At 44.0% G+C, this 22,198-nt stretch overlaps 1 protein-coding gene across 1 annotated transcript in view; it reads right to left on the bottom strand.

The window, feature by feature from the left end:
- Tex14 (testis expressed 14, intercellular bridge forming factor) overlaps positions 1-22,198 on the bottom strand; it is a 175,080-nt gene that overhangs the window by 35,601 nt on the left and 117,281 nt on the right. The window contains exons 5-12 of the mRNA XM_051158901.1: positions 20,558-20,639; positions 18,016-18,146; positions 16,634-16,747; positions 14,758-14,881; positions 13,698-13,876; positions 4,530-4,681; positions 2,845-3,035; positions 2,175-2,325 (exon numbers count right to left, since the gene is read on the bottom strand). Of these exons, the coding sequence (XP_051014858.1) occupies positions 2,175-2,325; positions 2,845-3,035; positions 4,530-4,681; positions 13,698-13,876; positions 14,758-14,881; positions 16,634-16,747; positions 18,016-18,146; positions 20,558-20,639 (1,124 nt within the window). The remainder of the gene's footprint in view (positions 1-2,174; positions 2,326-2,844; positions 3,036-4,529; positions 4,682-13,697; positions 13,877-14,757; positions 14,882-16,633; positions 16,748-18,015; positions 18,147-20,557; positions 20,640-22,198) is intronic.

The raw sequence follows: 22,198 nt of genomic DNA, 5'->3' as shown, positions 1-22,198 counted from the left end.
TCCTTTGCACATTAAATAGTATGACTAGAACAGTTAAGGTGTTGCTTTTGGTGAGCATCTGAGAAAGTGGAGATGTAGCCCAAGAAGCCACTGCATCACAGGAGAGATAAACAACCACAAGAATGATTCGAGGGCTGATCCACACATAACTTCTGGTTGATACGGATACAACTTTCAGGAAATGGGATGAACGACTCAAATAATGAAACTTGGAAGGTGACATTCTGGAAGCTGCCACGATGTCAGAGAAGAGTCCAAGTAAACAGTGACTAGGTTAACATTAAAAGTCCAATTCTGCAAGAAGCTCTGCAATCCTGAGTCTTACAACCTCCCTGAACCTTAGTCTCCTCAGTTGTAACAGGGCAGCATCAAGTGAGTGTCATGCCTGTGAGATCTTTTAAAAAGTAAGGCCCTGAGCCAGGCATGGTGGCACACGCCTGTAATCCCAGCACTCGGGAGGCAGAGGCAGGCGGATCACAGTGAGTTCGAGGCTAGCCTGGTCTACAAAGTGAGCCCAGGACAGCCAGGGCTACACAGAGAAACCCTGTCTCGAAAAACAAACAAACAAACAAACAAATCAGGTCCTGTGCTGCTAAGACTGACCTCAAACTTCAGAACTCAAGTGATACTCCTGTCTCAGATTCCTAAATAGTGGGATGATAAATACACACCACTGTGCCCAGCTGGTCAGTAAATAGTAGAGTTAAAGTTTTAAAATTCTTGAAGCTGGAGAGATGGCTCAGTGGTTAAGAGCACTGGCTGTTCTTCCAGAGGTCCTGAGTTCAATTCCCTGCACCCACATGGTAGCTCACAACTATCTGTAACTCCAGTTTCAGAGGATCCAACAGCCTCTCACAGACAGGCATACGTGCAGGCAAAACACCAATGTAAATAAATTCAATAAATTATTTTTTAAAAGTTTTAAAATTCTTTTTGTGGAGCTAGAGAGATGGCTCAGAGATTAAGAGCACTGGCTGCTCTACAAGAGGTCCTGAGTTCAAGTCCCAGCACCCACATGATGGCTCACAGCCATCTGTCATAGGAGCCAATGCTCTCCTCTGGTATACAGATGTACATGTAGACAAACCCCTTTACACATAAAATATGAAAATAAATCTTTATAAGAATTATTTTTGTTTTCTAAGCAATTAGATAAATCCTATGAATAATCATGTTATAGATTCAGTTACTATTAAGTAACTGAATTTATAATCCAAGTACTTAAATAGCCTATAAAATTTAATTCAGTAACTTTAAGGGTCTTGGCTTTTTCATAAAGTACCCATCCTTTTTCAGCATAGGTTAAATACACAGTTTTATATTTATAGGTTAAATACACAGCTGTTTATGGGTTAAATACACAGCTGTTTATGGGTTAAATACACAGCTAGTGTCCACGTGATCCTCAAAAAAGTAAACTGATATCCAGCATAGGTGGCCTATGCCTATAATCCTAACCTTTGGGAGACTAAGTAAGAAAGATTGAGAGTTCAAGACCAGCCTAGGCTATGACACTCTATTTTTAAAAAGACTGAAAAATCAAAACAAAACAACAGGACTGAAAAAGTGGTTCATCAATTGGAGCACTGGCTGCTCTTCCAGTGGACCCAAGTTCAATTCCCAGTACCCACATAGCTCACAATCATATGCAACTCCACTTACAGAGAATATGACCACCTCTTCTGGATTCCATGGACATTAGACATAGACATGGGTGCACAGACATACATGCAGCCAAAACACTCATAAAATAAAATCTCTCTTTTAAAAGCCAATGGGATGGCTGAGTAGGAAAAGGCACTTGGTTGGCATCAAGTCTGACAACCCAAGTTTGATTTCCAGGTCCCACATGGTGAAAGGAGAAAAATGACTCACACAAGTTGTCTTCTAACCTCCACATGTGTGCTAGCACACAGACACAAAATTTATTTTTATTTAGTTATTTATTTATTATTTATTTATATAGTATTCTGCCAACAGGATGGAAGAGGGCACCAGATCTCACTATAGATGGTTGTGGGACACCATGTGGTTGCTGGGAATTGAACTCAGGACCTCTGAAGAACAGACAGTGCTCCTAACCTCTAAGCTATCTCTCCAGCCCCACAAAACAAAACACCAAAATCATCCAACTGTTACCAAATTGATGCTTCCTCTGTAAGTTCAAGTCATACCCATTTCCTTTAGCTCTTTGATGTGCAAGTCTGGAGCGTCTTTTTGATATTCTGAAGTTAGTCCTAGACAGACATCAACATCAGGATGGGGTTCATATCTCTGCACTCTGGGACTCTCAGTTGACTGAGTTTTCTGAGCTCCAATAAACTCCTGTAAGAAAACATTGTCACGGACACATTTAAAGTCATGCAGATGCTATCTATTTTAAAACTTACCCATACATATCAGACACCTCCCTTTTACTCTTACTAGACAGACTGCTATCGGTCCTGAGTAGCTAGTTTACTATTATTCCCATTTGCCTTTCTTTACCCTACAACTTCCCCAGCACATCTCCTATATTCTCTGATGTTATTGTAAGTTAAACAGCCTTTCCTCATCAACACAGAGCATAATAAAATGAGGCTTTCCAGAACTCTGGGGGCTTTCTGAGACCCAGTCATAGTATGTACTCCTACACCAGCTTTGAACCCTCTACATAATCCAGACTGATCTCAAACTCCTGATCCTACTTCAGCACCCCATCCCCAACCCATGTGCTCGCATGGAGGGCATCCACAGGTATGTGCCATTGTCTTCCAATCCCAAAGTTTTAAAATCTGGGTCTCTGGCTTCCTGGTCTGTAACTCAAAATAGCAGTAACGCACTTCTCACAATTTCAGGGCTTGCCTTTAAGTCGTTCTTCATAATATACCGAATATCTTGTAGGTTCATTGTTCGGTTTTTCTGCTTGGCGTGGATACCTGACTTAACAATATCATAGTAAGGTTCCGGAAGCCTGACATCAGCTTCTAAATAATTTCCCAGGGCTATGGTTTCTTTAACAATTGAGCCATCCAGGCCATTCCAGGGTATGCTGTCTATAAGGAAAAAGTAATGGGTACAAATAACATTGAGATAAATGTGAGAGAGGGAACCAGATTTTCTTCAGTGATGTATATACTGGTAAGTTGCCTATGTTGTGTAATACCCTCTTAACCATGTTCCTGTAAGCAACCCTAACAGAGCTCACTGGTCATGGAAAGAAGAGACAGACAGACAGTAAGAAGGGGACTAGTTGGGAAGAAGAATATCAGTGAGAGCAGGACATGATCAGGTACTGTGGGGACTGAAAAGAGGGCTCAGCAGCTAAGGGCCAATTATAGACAAAGAGCCACTTTACCTATATACTAGGGAAATACCTGCCAGAGACAGCAAACAGTAGTGTCAGCATCATGCACACATGGGCGTCCCTAGCTGATCTGAGGATAAGGGAATGCTTGAGCATCAAGCTGAGATCATAAATTCATCTCACAGAAAGTGTAGTTTTGCCTCTGGGATTGCAAACATCAAAAGGTCAGCTGTCTCTGGCCTCTTCCCTACCCTGAATGTGGCTTTACTCTGGGTGTATGCCTGTGGCTATGTCTGTCTCTCTCTCTCTTGAAAGAGTCCTTTTGTCTTCAGTTATGCAAGCACTTTACATGAAGCCATGTAGGTTTCAAGCGGCTTTCATTCCTCTCAAGAGACACTGTATATACATTTACAGATCCCTATGAGTGTGCAGCTTCATGTCTACTCTCCAAAACCCAACCTTCCTTCATTTGTAAGTTGCCAAAGGGGTACATTACAAAGAACACAAATGTTCAAATAAACTTCAAATGAATACTCAAATAACCTTTGCTCTGGAGGCTGGAGTACAACTTAGTGACAGAGCTCTTGTTCTAGGTTTAATCCCCAGCCCTGGAGGGGATTAATTAATTAATTAATTAATCATCTGTTAAATGCCTTATCACTAGCAAGCAGATCTATGAGCTTTTCTGAGCTTAAACAGTTAAAGATTTCTGGGAAACTGTCTTATGTGTAATAAGTATAAGGAAGATCCTTGAAGCTGGGGGCAGTGGTGCATGGTTTTATCCCCACCACTCAGGGGACAGAGGCAGGTGGATCTTTGTAAGTTTGAGGCCAGCCTAGTCTACATAGTGAGTTCCAGGACAGCCAAAGCTACATAATAGAGACCCTGTCTCAGACAAACAAACAAAAAATCCTTCAAGATTTTTTTTTTCTGGGCTGGAAAGATGGCTCAGAGGTTAAGAGCACTGGCTGCTCATCCAAAGATCCTGAGTTCAATTCCTAGAAACTACATGGTGGCTCACAACCATCTATAGCAGAATCTGATGCCCTCTTCTAGCTGACATTTTCTTCTGTCATGCAGGCATACATGCAATACAGTGCTTATATACATAAATAAATAAATCTTTTTTTAAAAATATTTTTTCTCAAGTTCTGAATTTTCATAAAACCAAGTAACTACTGGGGGGAAATTGCTAAGCTAAAAGAAAGAACGTTGGTCACAGTTTAATGTGCTCCTGGTTCACCTGTTAAGATCTCTTGTATAATCATGGAAAAGCTATAGATGTCTGACTTCACCGTGGCTGCCTTCTGTAAGATCACTTCTGGTGCAGCCCAGTTGTACAGCTGGGTGGGGAGGGGCACCCGAGTCATGTCCCTGTGTACACCGTTGTCCTGGCTGTGGAAGGAAACACGGGGCAGTCTTATGAGTCTCACGAGTCATGATGATCACCACAAAGTGCACTTCAATATTTTCTTTGAGATAACAATGTCCTGGAGCCTCTGAGTTAACGTGCTGCCTTGGAGCTCTTCCAGTGCTTACAGGTCCTCACTGTTCTTGCCTGCCTGACACTGTGTTCCATATCCTATGTGGCCACTCTTCCTTTTCACCACTCCACTCAAACCACAGGAAGCATGTTTCTGTTCTAATAGGAAGACATTACCTCTTCCACTCTGCACGAGCAGCTCCCTCTGCCTGGCATGCTCTTTCTTGTGGCCAAGACATTAAATTTTTTTTAAGACATTAATTTCAAAGTTACCCTGATCACCTACTTTTAAAGTAGTACTATTTTATTAGCTACATGAGGGACTTTTTTGGGCAGAGGTCTGAGCCAGCTCCTCTCTGGAGACGCCAGCTTTTACCTGCCTACGGATAAAGGGAAACACTTTCTCCTGTCTCCAGAAAGAAACCTTAAAATCCCATTTGGCAGAAAGGTGTGACTATCTTGGACCCATTTGGACACACTTCAAAGAGCCCTGAATTAAAAAGAGGATCCATTCCGAGTACACCTCCTGTAATTTACAACCCAGGGCTTTGAAAACCTGGATTCTCCGAGTTAGGAGAACCTTTTTGTCCCTTTTTTCGGTCTTCTCAGCCCTTTTGTCCTTCTTTTCCATTTTCCTAGGCTTCTCTTTCTCTCTCCTTTTATCAGCTTAGCTCAGACTCTCACCTCTAGACCAAATGTATGGGACTTAGAGCGTAAATTAAAACCTAGTTCTCTGCTGTCTTATTTTTGGCCAAGGATGCTGGGCTACTCTATACTTCCTCAAGCCCCAGGGCTCCCTTTCCCCGCAGAGAATGTAAGAACCGGGCTCCCTTCTACCTGAGAACGCACAGGCACACACATTCACCCCCTATACCCCTCCTAACCCCGCCTCCCCCCTCAGCACTCTGTGTGAGCAAGCCTTCCAAGAGCCAGCTTCACCAGAGCTGAGGAGCAGAGGCTGAGGGAAAATGCCACTAGGAGGCGCAATTTAACAGCTACAGACTAGTTTTGGTTATTATACCTTGCATGTACTGAAGGTTTTGTTTTGTTTTGTTTTTTTCGAGACAAGGTTTCTGTGTGTAGCCTTGGCTGTCCTGGAGTTGCTTTGTAGACCAGGCTGGCCTGGAACTCACAGTGATCCGCCTGCCTCTGTCTACCAAGTGCTGGGATTAAAGGTGTGCACCACCATGCCCGGCCTGTGCTTAAGTTTTATTACTTAAGTTTTAGTTGTTTGGCCGGGTGCAGTGACGCACACCTTTAATCCCAGCACTCAGGGAAGCAGAGGCAGGTGGATCTCAGTGAGGTCGAAGCCAGTCAAGGCTACACAGAGAAACTCTTGTCTCAAAAAATAAATGAAACAAAATTTTTTCTTCCCTTTATTTTCTGTGTGTACAAGTATTTGTGTGTGTACCAGAGTGCACATGTGGAGATGAGAGGACAATTTGGGAGAAGTGGCTCTCCCTCCTGCCATGTAGAACCCAGGGGTTGACCTTGGGTTTCAAGGCTTAGTGGCACGAGCCTTTATGCTACAAAGACCAGGTTGGCATAGAACTCACAGAGATCCACCTGCCTCTGCCTCCTGAGTGCTGGGATTAAAGGCTCAGTGCCCGGCCAATAACAGCTTCTTTTCTGACCTCATTCATGTTCTCTGGGGAATGAGCCCTTCTAGTTCTAACGTTCACTGATTGACCTAAAACACTTCTTACCTTATCAACCAGACCCCCTAAGAGTCAACTCAGACCACCCTAAATGTCTCCCAAGCCAACAAGAGGCCTCAGGGTGAGGTAAAGTCAGTACTGACTGCCCATGGCTGTCATGGTAAGCAAATGAAATTATGGATGTGGCAACACTCACTCTGTGGGGCATAAAGTACTCACTCCACCAAGAAAGAAATAATGTGACCATAATGGCAGGCATTTGGCGAAGGTTTGATGACTGCTCATTAGTTATTACGGGGCTGGGGATGTAGATCAGTTGGTAAAATGTTCATATAAAATGTACGAAGCCCTGAGTTCCTGCGCCAGCACTACATAAACCAGGCGTGGTGGTGCACGGCTGCAATCTAACCGGAGGAAGAGCAAGGGGGACTCGAGCTTCAGTATCATATTAAGCTATGTAGCAAGTTTAAGACCCTGTCTCAAAAAATGGAAAGAAGGTCTACTATTACAGGCCTGGAGAGATGGCTCAGTGGTTAAGAGCACTTTGCTGCTCTTGCAAAGGACTTGGGTTCAGTTCCCAGCACATGGTAAGTCACAAATGCCTGTAACTGCAGATCCAGGAAGTCCAACTCCCTCTTCTACCTCTATGGGCAGCAGGCATATATATGACACACATATATACATACATGTAGGCAAAACACATATATACATAAAATATATGTTTAAACGGTTACTGAAAAGTAAGAGAGAAGTTCAAGGTGATATCACGTGCTTATTATTCCATGTGATGGTCTGAATGCAAACGGCCCCCTAAACTTATATATTTGAATAGGTAGTCCTAAATTGGTGAAATTGTTTGAGAAAGATTACGAGGTGTGAACTAGTTGGAGGAGGTGTGTCTGTCACTGGGAGGGATGCTGGCTTTTAGGTTTTGAAAGACTAGCACAATTCCCTGTGTTCTCTCTGCCTCCTACTTGTGCTTCGAGGTGTGAGCTCTCAGCTGTGGCTGCCAGCATGCCTTCGCTCCTCCATCATGGACTCTCATCTATGAAAGCATACAACAATTAAATAATTTCTTTTATAAGTTGCCTTGGTTGTGGTGCTTTGTCACAGCAACAGAAAACTAAGACATCCATCCTAATACTCATGAGACAGAGGCAGGTAGATCTCTCTGAGTTCAATGCCAGCCTGGTCTACATATCAAGTTCAGGCCAGCCAAGGATACACAGTGAGACCCTGTCTGAACAAAAAACAAAACAAACAAAAAACAATAGATTTTTTAAAGTGAAAGAGTGTAAGTTCTTTGCTGGGTTGGCATGACTATAGATTTTAGGAGATGGGCTACTCAGACTAAAGTGCCTATCAGGGGAGGAATGGGAGGATACAAGGGATGGGATAAACATTGAGATGTAACAAGAATAAATTAATAAAAAAAAACAAAAACAAAAACAAAAAAAATAAATAAATAAAGTGCCTATCAGTGGAGTTATTTTAATGGAATAATAATGGAAATACTCCATTATTTAGTGGAATAATTTTAATTCCTTGAGAATTTTGTACAATTTTATGTATTTTTATCATATTCACCTACCCTCCCCAAGTCCTACCAGATTACCAGATCCATCTCCACACCTCCCTATCCACCCAGCAGGGCCATTGACAGAGAGCAGTGAGGTCAGAAAGCCGTGAATTAGAAAATCTGATGCTGGCTTTTTATTTGTATTGCTAAATATTAAACTGGACCCTTGTATATTGTGATATACACATAGATTTAATACATATTTAATATATATATTTGAAATAGTCATCATATAATTACATATTAAATCAGCATAAATTACATTAAAATCACATACACAAAAAAAGTCAATAGGCTTTTAGGTCATGGTTTTTGTTTTATGGGGTCCTAGGGACCAAACACAGACCCTCATGCATGCTGGATAAGTGATCATCCTCAGCTACACCCGCAAAGGCATTGGGAATCTATATTCTGAGAAGCCACCATGCTTCAAGCTGGGCATTTCTTCAAAGGAACCTCAGGCCTCTTTGGCTTAGCTAACCAGAATTCAAATCCTTTCTCTTATTTATTCTCCCTTTCTTCTCTCTGTTAAAGAGAGATGAGAGGACTGGGGATGCAGCTCAAGTGTACTGTATTGGGAGGAGGAGTCTGTGTTCCCTGCCAACATGGAAAAGGGGAAGAGTGGTCCTAAGGATGAGAGGCTGTTTTGGCTGTCAATGCAGGGCAGTTAAGTTTTCTGGGATTAGTTTTAATTTTAATTTAATTTAAATTTAAACTGAACTTAAATTCAGTAGAATCACATTTGGGTGTAGCCATGTGGCACCACTTGCAGGGTCAAGTGCTGTGCTGCTCTAGAGATTCAGTTGAGGAATTAAGAGTAGGAAAAAAAACTGCTGATTTTTTTAATGCCAGGAGATGCAGTATTCTCATTAACAAGAATGTTAAACAAACTAACATGCCCAAGTAGAGTATTACCCAAAAAGAACGCAGAACTGAAAGCTATTTGGACTCCTGGGTTATCAACTTACATTACAAAGAAAGGTATGTTGTTGCGGCTTTGATGACTGGCAGATTGCCATTTCTGCCTGACGGTCCACTCTGAGGCAGCGAGCCCAAATGAGACCAGGCTCAGTATATCTCTCACCGTTCTCTCCTTCCTTTCACCCTAACTGCAGCCCTGGCAGCTGGTAACACCTGCTCCTCATTGCAACCCACTCTTTCTACTGTGGCTTCCTGACACCATGCCAATGTCTCCTGGCTGATCTTCCTGCATTCAATTTCCAGACTGCCCTGTCTGTGGCCTACGAGCATTTTCTACCATCTGGCTCTACCTCAGTTATGTTCCTCGCAACTGTCTGGGTCACTGGACACCATCTCTTCATCCCTCTGGACCTTGGGCTGGGCTGAGGCTGTGGCTTAGTTGTGCAGCACTTGCCTGGCATGTTTGAGTGCCTGAGATTGATCCCCAGCACCCTAATTTAAAAATAAAGGAAGGTGGGGTTAGGAAACTTCATTTCACTTCAGGATTGCTATTTCTATGGGAGCACAAAACCAGAATAAACTGCTATGCTGTCTTCTCAACAGCAGATGGCACTCCTAACTGACCAATGGTGTCATTTCTGTCAGCCTTTGAAGTCTCTGATGGTATTACCAAGCAAAAAGTTCAACACTTGAGCTGCTTTGGATTATAGAGCCAACGTAGTTAAGCCTGATTTTGTACCATTAGGTGTTCCTTTCATCTACACGCATGCAGCAAATACGGAGTGAGCACAACTGCCCTGCCTATTTGTCAACTTGACACAAGCTAGAATCATCTCAGAAGAGGGACCTTAAACTGAAAGAGTGGCGCCATGAGATTAGCCTATGGGCATGCCTGTGATGTATTTTCTTGGTTGATGACTGATGTAAGAAGACCCAGCTCACTGTGGACAGTGCCACAGCTGGACCAATGGCCCTGCGTGCTATATAAGAACATGGGCCCAGCCGGGTGTGGTGGTGCATGCCTTTAGTCCCAGCAATAAGGAAGCAGAGGCCGACAGATCTCTGTGAGTTCAAGAGAGTCCAGGACAGCCAGGACTCTGTATAACAGAGAAACCCTGTCTCGAAAAACAAAAACCAAAACCAAGAACATGGGCCCACTAGTGCCTGCCTCCTAATTGGATGGGACCTTATACCTGGTTTATAAAAATGCATGAGCTAATACAGCTCAAGGTAATGAATCTCCCACTTTACCATAGAAAGAAACCCAGGGCAGGCTTGAAAGACGTCTGTCCTCATCCCACTGTCAGTGGGGCTGGGAACCGCAGCTGGTGTGGGCCTGGGTTAGAAGAACAGCATCTTTTTTTTTTTTTTTTTTTAATCATTTACTCACATCACATCCTGATTGTTCTCTTCCTGTTCCCACCTTCCCTCCCTCTTCTGCCCTATTCCTCTCCCCTAGTCCTCCCCTACCATCTGACGACAGCCTATCAGGTCTCACCAGGATAGCCTGCATCCTCTTCCTCTGTGTGCCCACAGGGCTGCCCCGCCAAGGAGACGTGATCAAATCCCAGGCACCAGAGAAGAAGAGCATCTTTAGAAATACAATGTGATGATCTGTCTAACTAGACTATAAATGACAGGGCACAGATAGGTGAAGCAGCAAGCACAGTACAGGACCACACAGATTCCCTTGCAGAAGCCATCCTCCTGAAGAGGTCTAAGTGTGTAACAGCAGAGAAGGGAGGGCCTGCATGTTCCTAAACAAAGAGTGCTGCTATTGTGCTAACAAAGTAGGAACAGTCGGAGACCCAACAGTTAAACAGCTAAAAGCAAACAGCCAAAAAATAAAAGCACTAAAAACCTTCTGAGACTCCTGGGATAGCCACTGGAATTGGAATTTGGGGCTGACACCTTTAGCACGCCCTTTCCTCCTGATCATTCTGAACATGTTATTTGGACCCTACACCCTAAACAACTCCAGTCATTACCTCCCTTTATAGGAGCTATGAAGTTAAGAATGGTGCTGACTTCCAAGCCCACCTACTAAGTAACAAAGAAGATGCACCCTGGACACCCGGCTCCTGATGAAGCAGAATTCTAAAATTGGAGGCTTTTATGAGATTAATCACCTCCAAAAGGGTGGAGTGAAGGAGAAAGGAACAACAGCAAGCTTTAATGCTAATTATGAGATTACATTGGAATAAAAAACTATCTCCGACCTTTGACAACAAAGCTAACACTGACTTTGCCCTTTCTTCTTCTCTGGAAAGGGCAACATCTGCTGATCTCCCTTAAGAAATAACACCGCCAATATCTGCTTATACAGTGAGTCCTGCTTGTTACAGATACAACTGTCTTAACCTGTACATTTCAGGTTCTATAAAACATGCTTATCTCTGGGGAAAGTCTCCTTTGGGTGAACATTTTAAAAAAAAAATCACACTAATGGTAACAAGATGATGACAAGGCATAAACCATGAACTACTTCTGCTGGGGCCAGGTCTCTTTTTACAATAACTACAGAGTACGGCTGTGTGCTACTAAAAGAAGTGTTTTCCTTTATCATAGAGTGTTGAGAATTTCATGATGGGGAAGGTTGAGAGCCCCAGCCTCTATATAATCTCAGTGATGAGAATCCAGAGACAAGAGGAGCCCTGGGGTAGAGAGCAACTGAAGAAGACACTGATGTTTTCCTCTAGTCTCCTCATGAATGTGTACACAAATGCACATGTGCATCCACACACATATACAAATAAATGTTTTAAAAATTATATCTGAGCATAGCTGTAATCCCAACACTCCAGAGGCCGACTGCCACAAATCTGAGGCCAGCCAAGTCTACACAATGAGTTCCAGGCCAACCAGAACCACATAGCAAACAAAAAACAAAAAACAAAAAAAAACCCCACCAAAACCAAAAAGAGATGGCTTAACTGTTAAAAGCACTTCCTGCTCTTTCAGAGGACCCAAGTTCCGTTCCTAGCACCTATGTTGGATTATTTAATACCAATAACTATAGCTCCAAAGATCTGGTGCCACTGTCCTTTTCAGGCAGCTGCACACATGTGCACATAACCCATGCACAGAAACACATACATAGACTTTAAAAATAATTTTTTCCTAGACAGGGTTTCTCTTTGTAGCCTTGGCTGTCCTGAACTCTATTTATAGGCCAGGCTGGCCTTGAATTCATAGTGTTCTGCCTACTTCTGTTTCCCTGAGTGCTGGGATTACAGCCATGCACCATTGTAACTGGCTTAAAACTAATTTTTAAAAAGAAAAGAAAAATACAAGAGTAGGGAGATAAGTATATGCAAGGTATACTAGATATGGTAGATATGATGAGAAATACTGAAAGTGAGTTCAAATGACCAGACAGTGTCAAGAATAGCAGTAAAGGCCTATAATCCCAGCACTTGAAAGGATCAAGAGTTCAAGGCCATTCTTTGCTATATAGCAAGTGTATGAGTCTATCCTGGGCTATTTGAGACTGTCTCAAAAGGTAAATAAAACTAAGCAGGGGGAAGTGGGAAAGGATGACAGTATAATATTATCAGAGGCCTTCCTGGGAAGTGTGCACATTGAGATGACGTTCATACTCCAAAAAATTGCTTGAACCAATTCTTACAGGCAATAAGGACCCTTTGAAAGGTTTTGTGTGTGTGTGTACATTTGGTGGGATCAAAATACAACTTTTATAGCTACTCTTGAATCCCAGCACTTGGGAGGCAGAGGCAGGAGGATCTCTAAGTTCAAAGCCAGCCTGGTCTACAAAACACAGATCTGTCTCAAAAAACAAAAAGAAAAAATATAACTAACTGTTGTAAGTGGAAAGTTTTAGAGCACATGGTAGAGGCTTTGATATACATTGGTTAATATGCATGTTACATGTTTATGAAAATAAAGAATACCCTAAGCAGAAGTAACTTCCTAGCCAAGATGTGGCAACACACGCTTGTAACAGTTTTTGGTTTTTTGTTTTTTTTTTGTAACAGCTCTTAAGAAGCTGAAGAAGCCAGGTGTGGTGGTGCACACCTTTAATCCATAAGGCTGAGGCAGGTGGATCGCTGTGAGTTTGAGGCTAGCCTGTTCTACAAAAAAAGCCCAGGAGAGCCAAGGCTAACACAGAGAGACCTTGTCTCAAACAAACAAACAAACAAACAAACAAACAAAAAACAAAACAAGGGTGCACACCTTTAATCCCACCACTTGGGAGGCAGAGGCAGGTGGATAGCTGTGAGTTCAAAGCCAACCTACTCTACAAAGTGAGTCCAGGACAGCCAAGATAACACAGAGAAACCCTGTCTCGAAAAACCAAAGTGGGGAGGGGGGTGAGGAAAGAGAATTGTGAGTTCAAGTCTAGCCTGGACTACTTTGTAAGTCTGAGGATAGACTGAGCTGTATACAATACTCTATCTCAGGGAGAAAAAGAGGGCTGGTAAGAGGCTTCAGTGGTAAAGGCCCTGACTCCAAGCCTGAATTTGAGTCTAAGGATCCACATGGTAGAAGCAAAGTGAAGTACCATAAGTTGCCATCTTTCTTCCACTCCCCTCCCCCTCCTCCCTCACCCCCCACCACATGTACAACAATGTTAAAGCAGTCCTCTGTATAGCCTTGGCAAACAGAGCTGGGCATTTGAAAACTTCTTTCTGTGCTGTGGACAGTTTCCCCACCTATTATGAGTCCTGAACAAATTAGATTTCAACACTGTAACAAAGGCCCCCAGTGAGAACCTCTTAAGAAGGAAGCTATGATGCAGGCTATACCTACCTTTCCATCATGTACTCCAGGTTGGTCAGCCTTGCTTCTCCTGCAGAGACAATGTGGACAGCATAGGAGCTAAGGGAGCGATGGACAAACCCTCGGGAATGCAGGTATATCAAGGCATCAGCAATCTGGAGCAGTAAGTGCACAATCACTTCCATGTGCAACACTGGGAACTGGGACCTCTGCAAGCAAGGGACAAAGTTCCAAAAGCTTTTCATTTGTGTCTCTCAGCTTCCTCTTTTAGCACATGGGGAGCCTAAATAGCAGTGAGGTTAAATGATTGTAGCTCCCCTGATGCAGGCCCCCAACTCTAACCTCAGCTCCTTCCCTACAGGTGAGCTGCTTTAGATCACAAAGGGCCGGAAGAAAGTGCACTCCAGGTTAAGCTGCAGGAACCGCCAGGGAGGCCCTTTCACTCTAGGTTACATAGTTAAAGCTTGTCTCAAAACAAACCAAGGTCCAGTAGATGGCTCAGCAGGTAAAGCAGTTGGGACATAAGTCTAATGAGCTGCGATGACCTGAGTTCATTCACCAGAGCCCACATAAAGACATAAAGATGGAAGAGGAGAACCAGAGTTATCCTCTGACCTCCATATAGATAACTGTGGCATGAACACAGAGAGAGAGAGAGACAGACAGACAGACAGACACAGACAGAGGCAGAGACACTGAGAAACCTGTGAAACTTAAGAAGGGAGAGGAGGAATTGTATTAGAGCCAGGAGGATTGCTCAGAGGGTAAAGGTGCTCGCTGTCAAGCCTGGTGACCTAAATTCAAGCTGTGAAACCCACAGCAGAAAGAGAACTCTCTTTCCAACAAGTCATCCTCAGTCCTCTATGGTAATGCACACACATACAGACACACAATTCAAGCAAGCAAGCAAGCAATGTGAAAAAAACTAATCACACTAGCTCCAACACACACTTATCAGTCTTATCCACACGCAATACAGGAAAAGGATTTACAGGTTTATCTTCCCAGTGGGGACTCTGCAAAGATGCAGGGAAGAGGGCAGGGAGAAGAGGAAGGACAGCTGGGGGAAATCTATAGAATGACCATTTACTCGTTCATGGAGGACACTGAACAGTGTGCCAACTGTGATACGCTCGTAAACCAGACGAATTTTCTTCAGGTCCTGGGACAAACATACAGCCATCAGCTGCAGCAGGTTAGGATGCCGAAGGTTGCTATAAAAGATAAAAATCTTCAGAAGGAACCCAGCATAGGAGAGCATGGTGAAAACACAGATAATAGCTCTTTCTTTTAGGTCATTTGAATACATTATAAACAAATCCCATTTCTAGCCAGGTATGATAGGATAGCCTATAACCCCTGTACTTGGGAGATGGAGGCAGGAAGAGGTAAGCTCAAGGTCATCCTCTCCTACACTGTGAACTCAAGCCTGGGCTACATGAGATCTTGTCTCAAAACAAACAACATATAGAAAAACAAAGGCTAAAATACAATTTATATACAGCATTTTTCTTAGATAAAAAAGATGGGTCTGGAAGGGGAGACATCTACTGGAAGAAGCTGACGGCTTAAGAGCTATCAGCGGTGGGATGGAGAGATGGCTCAGTGGACCTGGGTTCAATTCCCAGAACCTGCATGGCAGCTCACACCTGCCTGTAACTCCAATTCCAGGGCTTCTGACAGACACCCCCACACAGACACATATGAGAGCAAAACACCAATGAACATAAAATAGAAAGAAGTTACATAATTTAAAAGTTATCAGTGGCAATAACAATAACGCTGGCAAAGCCTACAAGTCCAACTACAGTGTGTGCGGGCTAGTCTTATATCAGCTTGACACACAAGCTAGAGGTATCCGAAAGAAGAGAACAGCAAGTGAGAAGACGCCACCATGAGACCAGACTGTAAGGCATTTTTTAAACCAGTGATTGATGGGAGAGGGCCCATGCCACTGTGGGTCTTTCCATCCCTGTGTTGGTGGTCCTGGGTTCTAAAAGAAAGAAGGCTGGGCAAGCCAGGGGAAGCAAGCACCCTCCATGGCCTCTGCATCAGCTCCTGCCTCCAGGCTCCTGCCCTGTTGACTTCCTTCCGTGATATACAGCAACATGTAAATGTAAGCCAAGGAAGCCCTTTCGTCCCCAACTTGCTTTTGGTCATGGTGTTTTGCCACGGCACAGGAACCCTAACCAGGACACTCTGCATAAGTTGCACACATCATCTCAGAAAAGCACCCTCCTACTCACTTTAGAAATGAAGTAACCATTAGATTATGAAGCTCACTGGTAGAGAGAGCTTTCCTAGAAAGGAGGTAGACACCAGCAAGGAAATGTGTCCTAAGTCACATACCTAGTCAGCCTCATGCCAAAGACACACCATGGCTACCCCCCTCTTTTCAGATTGCACATGTCCTTCAGAACAGCTTCTTCAAAAGCAAGGGTTCGCCTGCTTACAGACACCTCCTCCAGGGCTGAGTGGCCTATTCAGGAACTAGCTCAATGACACTGGATCCATTTCAGCTCCTTGGTGGCCTGGTATGAAATCATGAATCCAGTGTCTGACTCACGAAGGCCTAAGTGATGTGACTCTGGAACCTGAGGAAGCCTTTGGAACTGAGACTCATGGAAATGTCCCTAGTACTGGGCGTGTGGTGCTCAGATGTCTCTATAAAAGCAGGAGTCATGTGCTCTCCAGATGGGTACAGGGTCCCAATGGAGGCAAAACACCAGATGGTCCTGGGACCTGTCTATCCGAAGACATGAGTTACAGGACAGAAGACAGAACTGAGGCCCTCGCCATCACAATCCACTCTCCTCAGACTATTCTCTAACCCTTCCTCCTCCTCTAGAGCTTTTAGAAGTCAACCAAGTCCAACACTCAGGGAATGGTGAGGTGAGAGAGGCGTATCACAGCTAGGTCTGCACAAACTTGGGCTTCTAGTGGGTCTTGTTCTCAGTTCGACTTACCTGCTGTGCTCCTGCTCAGCAATCAGCAAGTCGGCCAACCTCAGCCGGCTACAGTGAGGATGAGTGGGAAGGTACAGCTCCTTCACTGTGACTCGGCTCCTGTTCCACACAAGGCTAAAAGAGCAGGACAGAGTGTAAGGAGAGGGGCTGGATCCTCCCTCCTACCACCTCCAGGTTCTAAAGCACCCTGGAGAATTAAGTGAGGAGACAAAAGTCACAGAATGATTCAAGGGGGGTAATTTGATATGGTTTTGTTGTTTCGGGGGGTTGGTTTCTTTGCTTTTTTGGTTCGGTCTGGTTTATTTTGAGACAGGCTTTCTTTTGTAGACTAGGCTGGCCTCAAACTCACAAGAGATCTGCCAGCTTCTGCCTCTGGAGTGCTGAGATTAAAGGTGTGTGCCACCAGCACACCTGGCTTGATAAGAGTGTTGTTGTTGTTGTTGTTGTTGTTGTTGTTGTTAGACAAGGGTGCCAGCAGTGTGGCAACATGGATAAGAGCTGTGGTGATCCCAAGAGTATAGTTAAGAGACCATAGGACAGACAGGAGCCATAGTGATGGGACAGAGTCATGACCTGACAACAACTTCATAGCATTGGCAGAAAAACAAGGGGGCAGAAGGGCCTTGTAAACCAGCAAAGGCTTTTTGGTTGTGTGCTTCTTTCAAGAAGGAAAGCAGCATCCAGGGTCTACGCCAAGACATCCTGGCAGGACAACCTTTTTGACCATGTAGGCACTAGGTACCTGAGGACTGAGCACAGACAACAGGCTTTTGTCACATCCAAATCCTGTTTCTGTCACCACCCCTGGATTTGGCTGATAAAAGCCACAGCCTGTTTCAGAGGCAAGATAATTACCATCTTGCTGCCTATAATTCTTTAGAAAATACGGTTAACATACTGAAATGAGAACTGTTTAGAGCAGTTATTCTCCAGCTAGAGGCTATTTGGTAATATCTATCTATAGTCTGCTTGTGAGAAGGCCATCAACAATTGGTAAGGGTGCCCAGCAGGCAGAGATCAGCACACTCCTGAACACCCTACAATGCACAGCCTGATCACAACAAAGGATATCTGGCTAAAAGTGTCCACAGTGAGAAAGCTTAATTTAAAGACATCATGAGTGTGGTGGTGCACACCTTTAATCCCAGCACTCGGGAGGCAGAGGCAGGTGGACCTCTGTGAATTCGAGGCAGCCTGGTCTACAAAGGGAGTCTAGGACAGCCAAGGCTACACAGAGAAACCCTGTCTCGAAAATCAAAGAAGCAACAAACAAACAAAAAAGACATCATGAGGCCCTTAAGGTTGGGAAGAAGCAATCAGTACACAGGAAGCCACTCTTCCTGTGACACTCATCCACACCCCACTGACTTGTTCCCACTTACTTGGTCATGACCATGTAGGGGCCACTGAAGAAAGAGAAGGTAGGCTCATCATCAGCTTGGATCACTTCCTTTTCTCCAATTACTGGAAGAGATCCTGGGTAAGTGAGCTGCATCCCTGAAGTGAGATAAAACTGAAACCAAGGCACAGCTTCAAATTGTGGGAAGAAAAAAGGGAAAGCAACATACCCTGTCACTTGGCTTAGAGCTGCTACTTAGTAAATACACTATGTACTATTTGTGGTAGTGGTTGGTTAGTTGATTTTTGAGACAGTCTCACTATGTAGCCCAGGCTGGCCTAGAACTCACTATGTAGACCAGGCTGGCTTCAAACATGCCTTTCAAGTGCTGGGATTAAAGGTGTACACAGCCATGCTCAGCTGGACTACTTGTTTTTTGAGATAAGATCTCAATATGTAGCTTACATAGGCCTCAAAAATACATGATCGTCCCGCCCCACATCCTGAGTACTGGGATTGCAGGAGTGTGGGATCTCATATAGCTTCTGGCATTTCTTTTTACAATACCTCATCCTTCTAAGGGTAGGTTCCTCAATATGATTCTACATGATCCACAAATGACTTTATATTATTTTGAATCCTGAAATATTCTTTCCCTTTTACTGAGGTGGTTCACAGACAGACAGAAGTCCAGCATCTTGCCTGAAGTGATGTGACTGGGACTGACAGGCTCTCAGAATGAGAATGGCCCCCATAAGCTCATGTATTTAAATGTGTGGTCCACAGTTAGTGGAACTGTTTGGGAAGGATTAGGGGTGTGGCCTTGTTGGAGGAGGTATGTCACTGGGAGAGGAAACTTACTCCATTCCCAGTTAGCTCTCTCTGCCCTCTGTCTCATGCCTGTGGGTCAGATATAAACTATCAAATATAATTCTCTTTTGGTAGAGAGAATAGAGACTGGAAAAGCAATGATCATTAACTTCCCAGCAATGTTCCCCAGTGGGATCACTTCTACATACTTTGTATCTTGTTAGAGTAATTCAAATGAATTTGCTACAGTGTTTACAATTTTTCAGTATCTTTCTTACAATGCAAATACTCTGAGGATAAGAAGGGAGGAGTTGCTTCTTCTTCCTTGGGAAAACACCAAATGGCGGGTGACGCTGGTGCAGTGGGAGGGCCAGGAAGACTCAGGGGCCCAGGGTTAGGAGGGAGAGGCGGCTTCCGCGGAGGATTCAGCAGCAGTCTTAGGGCCTGCGGTCAAGGCTGAGGCCGAGGCCGTGGACAAGGCCATGGGGCTTGTGGAGATAAAGCTGAAGACAAGGAGTGGATCCCCGTCACCAAGCTGGGCCGCCTGGTTAAGGATATGAAGATCAAGTCCTTGGAGGACATTTATGTTTTCCCTGCCCATTAAGGAATCTGGGATTATTGAATTTTTCCTGGGCACATCCCTAAAGGATGAAGTTCTCAAGATCATGCCAGACATGGGCTGGCCAGGGGAACAGGCTCAAGACTTTTGTCGCTATTGGGGACTACAATGGTCACGTCTGTCTTGGTGTTAAGTGCTCCAAATAGGTAGCCACTGCTATCTGAGGGGCCATCATCTTGGCCAAGCTTTCCATCGTCCCTGTGCGGAGAGGCTACTGGGGGAACAAGATTGGCAAGCCACACACTGTTCCATGCAAGGTGACAGGCTGCTGTGGCTCTGTTTTGGTACGTCTCATCCCTGCCCCCAGAGGCACTGGCATTGTCTCAGCTCCTGTGCCCAAGAAGCTACTGATGATGGATGGCATTGATGACTACTACACATCAGCCAGGGGCTGTATTGCCACCCTGGGCAACTTTGCCAAAGCTACTTTTGATGCCATTTCCAAGACCTACAGCTACCTGACACCCGATCTCTGGAAAGAAACTGTGTTCACCAAGTCTCCTTATCAGGAATTCACTGATCACCTTGTGAAAACCCATACCAGAGTGTCTGTTCAGAGGACCCAGGCTCCAGCTGTGACTACCACATAAGGGCTTTTACCAGAAAAATTAAGTGAATTAATTCTGTTTAAAAAAAAAAAAAGAAGAAGGGAGGAGGTGAGGGCTGGTGTTATGTATAACTTGGAGTTATTGCACATGTCTAGGATGCAAGAGGACCTAGATTTTTTAACTTTCAGGAGGGTCCAGCTATACAGCTCTACGGATTTGTTTCCTGATGACCTTACCCTCCTATGGGTTTAAATGAATATACTTAACATGTTTTTAATGAATTGAGGAATATTTTGAGGACAAATAGTATCTTTAGGATCCTTTATTCTGTCAGTTAAAGAGAGTCCACTGGGGAATGTGCTGTATGAATGAATGATCTTTGCTTTTCCAATGTCTGGAAAAGAAAAAAAAATCCTCAGGTTTAGCTGAGAGGATTATGGTAGTTCTTACCTGTAACCCCAGCACTGGGAAGCTGAGGCAGGCCTATCTCAAGTTTGAGATCCCATCTTAAACCCTACCCCTTGATGAGTTGATGAAGGTGGAGAGATCTGGTCACATGATTCTCTAGCTAGCCCAGCAAAGCCTGGCTCTGAGTGGAAATGTCTTACCTTTCCAAAGCCAAAGCTGTACATGTTTTGGGCAGAAATGATTCCTGGTTTAAGCTGTCGATGAGGAGAACTATTTGGGCTTCTAGGAATATTTAAAAAAGAGAGAAAATGAATTTATTATTCATAGCAAGGAACAATACTAAACCAAGTTTTCAAAAATGTATAATTGTCATCACAATTATCCATCAACCTGACACAAAACTAGAGTCACCTGAAAAGACGAACCTCAATTATAGAACTGTGAGGCCCTGTCAGGAGGTGGTGGTGCACACCTTTAATCCCAGCACTCGGGAGGCAGAGGCAGGTGGATGGATCCCTGTGAGATGGAGGCCAGCCTGGTCTACAATGCGAGTCCAAGACAGCCAAGGCTACACAGAGAAACCCTGTCTCGGGGGTGGGGTGGGGGTGGGGGATTAAGGTGGGGGGGGGGAAACAAATAAGAACTCGAGACCAGGTCTGTGGATCAATCTTAATTACTAATTGATGTAGAAAGGCCCAGCTCATTGTGGTTAGTGCCATTCCTAGGCAAGTGGACCTAGGCTGAATAAAAGAAGCAGCTGAACCAGGAGGTGGTACACACCTTTAGTCCCAGCACTCAGGAGGCAGAAGTAGGCAGATTTCTGAGTTCAAGGTCAGGCTGGTCTACTGAGCCAGTTCCAGGACAGCCAGGACTACACAGAGATACCCTGTCTTGTAAAAAACAAACAAAACAACAAAAGAAACAGAAAACAAACTAAGACAGCTGTCTTTTCCAATTTAGCCTTTTCTCTCTCTCTCTTTGTGACAAGGTCTTTTTACAGGATGAGATCTACTACCCTTCCTCAAGCACTGGTACTAAGGAACATAAGATACAATGTACAACTTTGTGCAATTAGTTTGATGGATACAAGAACTTAAAAGTAAACACACAAGAAAATTCAAGAGCAATTTACTGAAGTTTGAAAAAGAAAAGAAAACAAAACAAGGGCAGGCAAGTTAGAGAACTCTGCAACATCACTGGAGGAGACAAAGAAAAAAGAAACATGTTTTTTAATGTGTTCCCTCTGTTTTAGAAAGGATATTGTGGGCCATGAGTGGTTAGGCTAAAGGAAGCTGACATAGATATGAATTATGTTTAAAATGGTGCCCAAGAGGCACCTGGCTGCAAATAGCCCAATTTAGTCCCTTTTTTCCTACTAGCAGCTGTACGAGGCTTACAGCTATGCACTTTCATGCCAAACTTGATTTCTTGTTAAGAGTATTCTCTTGGGCTGGAGAGATGGCTCAAAGATTAAGAGCACTGACTGCTCTTCTAGAGGTCCTGAGTTCAATTCCCAGCAATCACATGGTGGCTCACAAACATCTATAATGTGATCTGATGCTCTCTTATGGCCTGCAGGTGTACATGCAGACAGAGCCCTGTATACATAATAATAAAAAAATCTTTAAAAAGAAAAGAGTATTATCTTTCGCCACGCACAGTGCTCATGTCTGTAACACTAACCCTTGGGAAGCTGAGACAAGTGGATTGCCATGGGACAGAAGCCAGAAGAGCCTAAGAGAGGGACCCTGACCCCAATTTTAAAAAGTTGGTTTTGTTGTTGTTGTTATTCTTTTCAAGATAGGATTTTTCTGTGTAGCCTTGACTGCCAGGGAACTCAG

The sequence above is a fragment of the Acomys russatus genome, chromosome 16 (assembly GCF_903995435.1).
Source record: "Acomys russatus chromosome 16, mAcoRus1.1, whole genome shotgun sequence".
NCBI lineage: Eukaryota > Metazoa > Chordata > Mammalia > Rodentia > Muridae > Acomys > Acomys russatus.
This window is presented reverse-complemented; position numbering and strand designations above follow the sequence as displayed.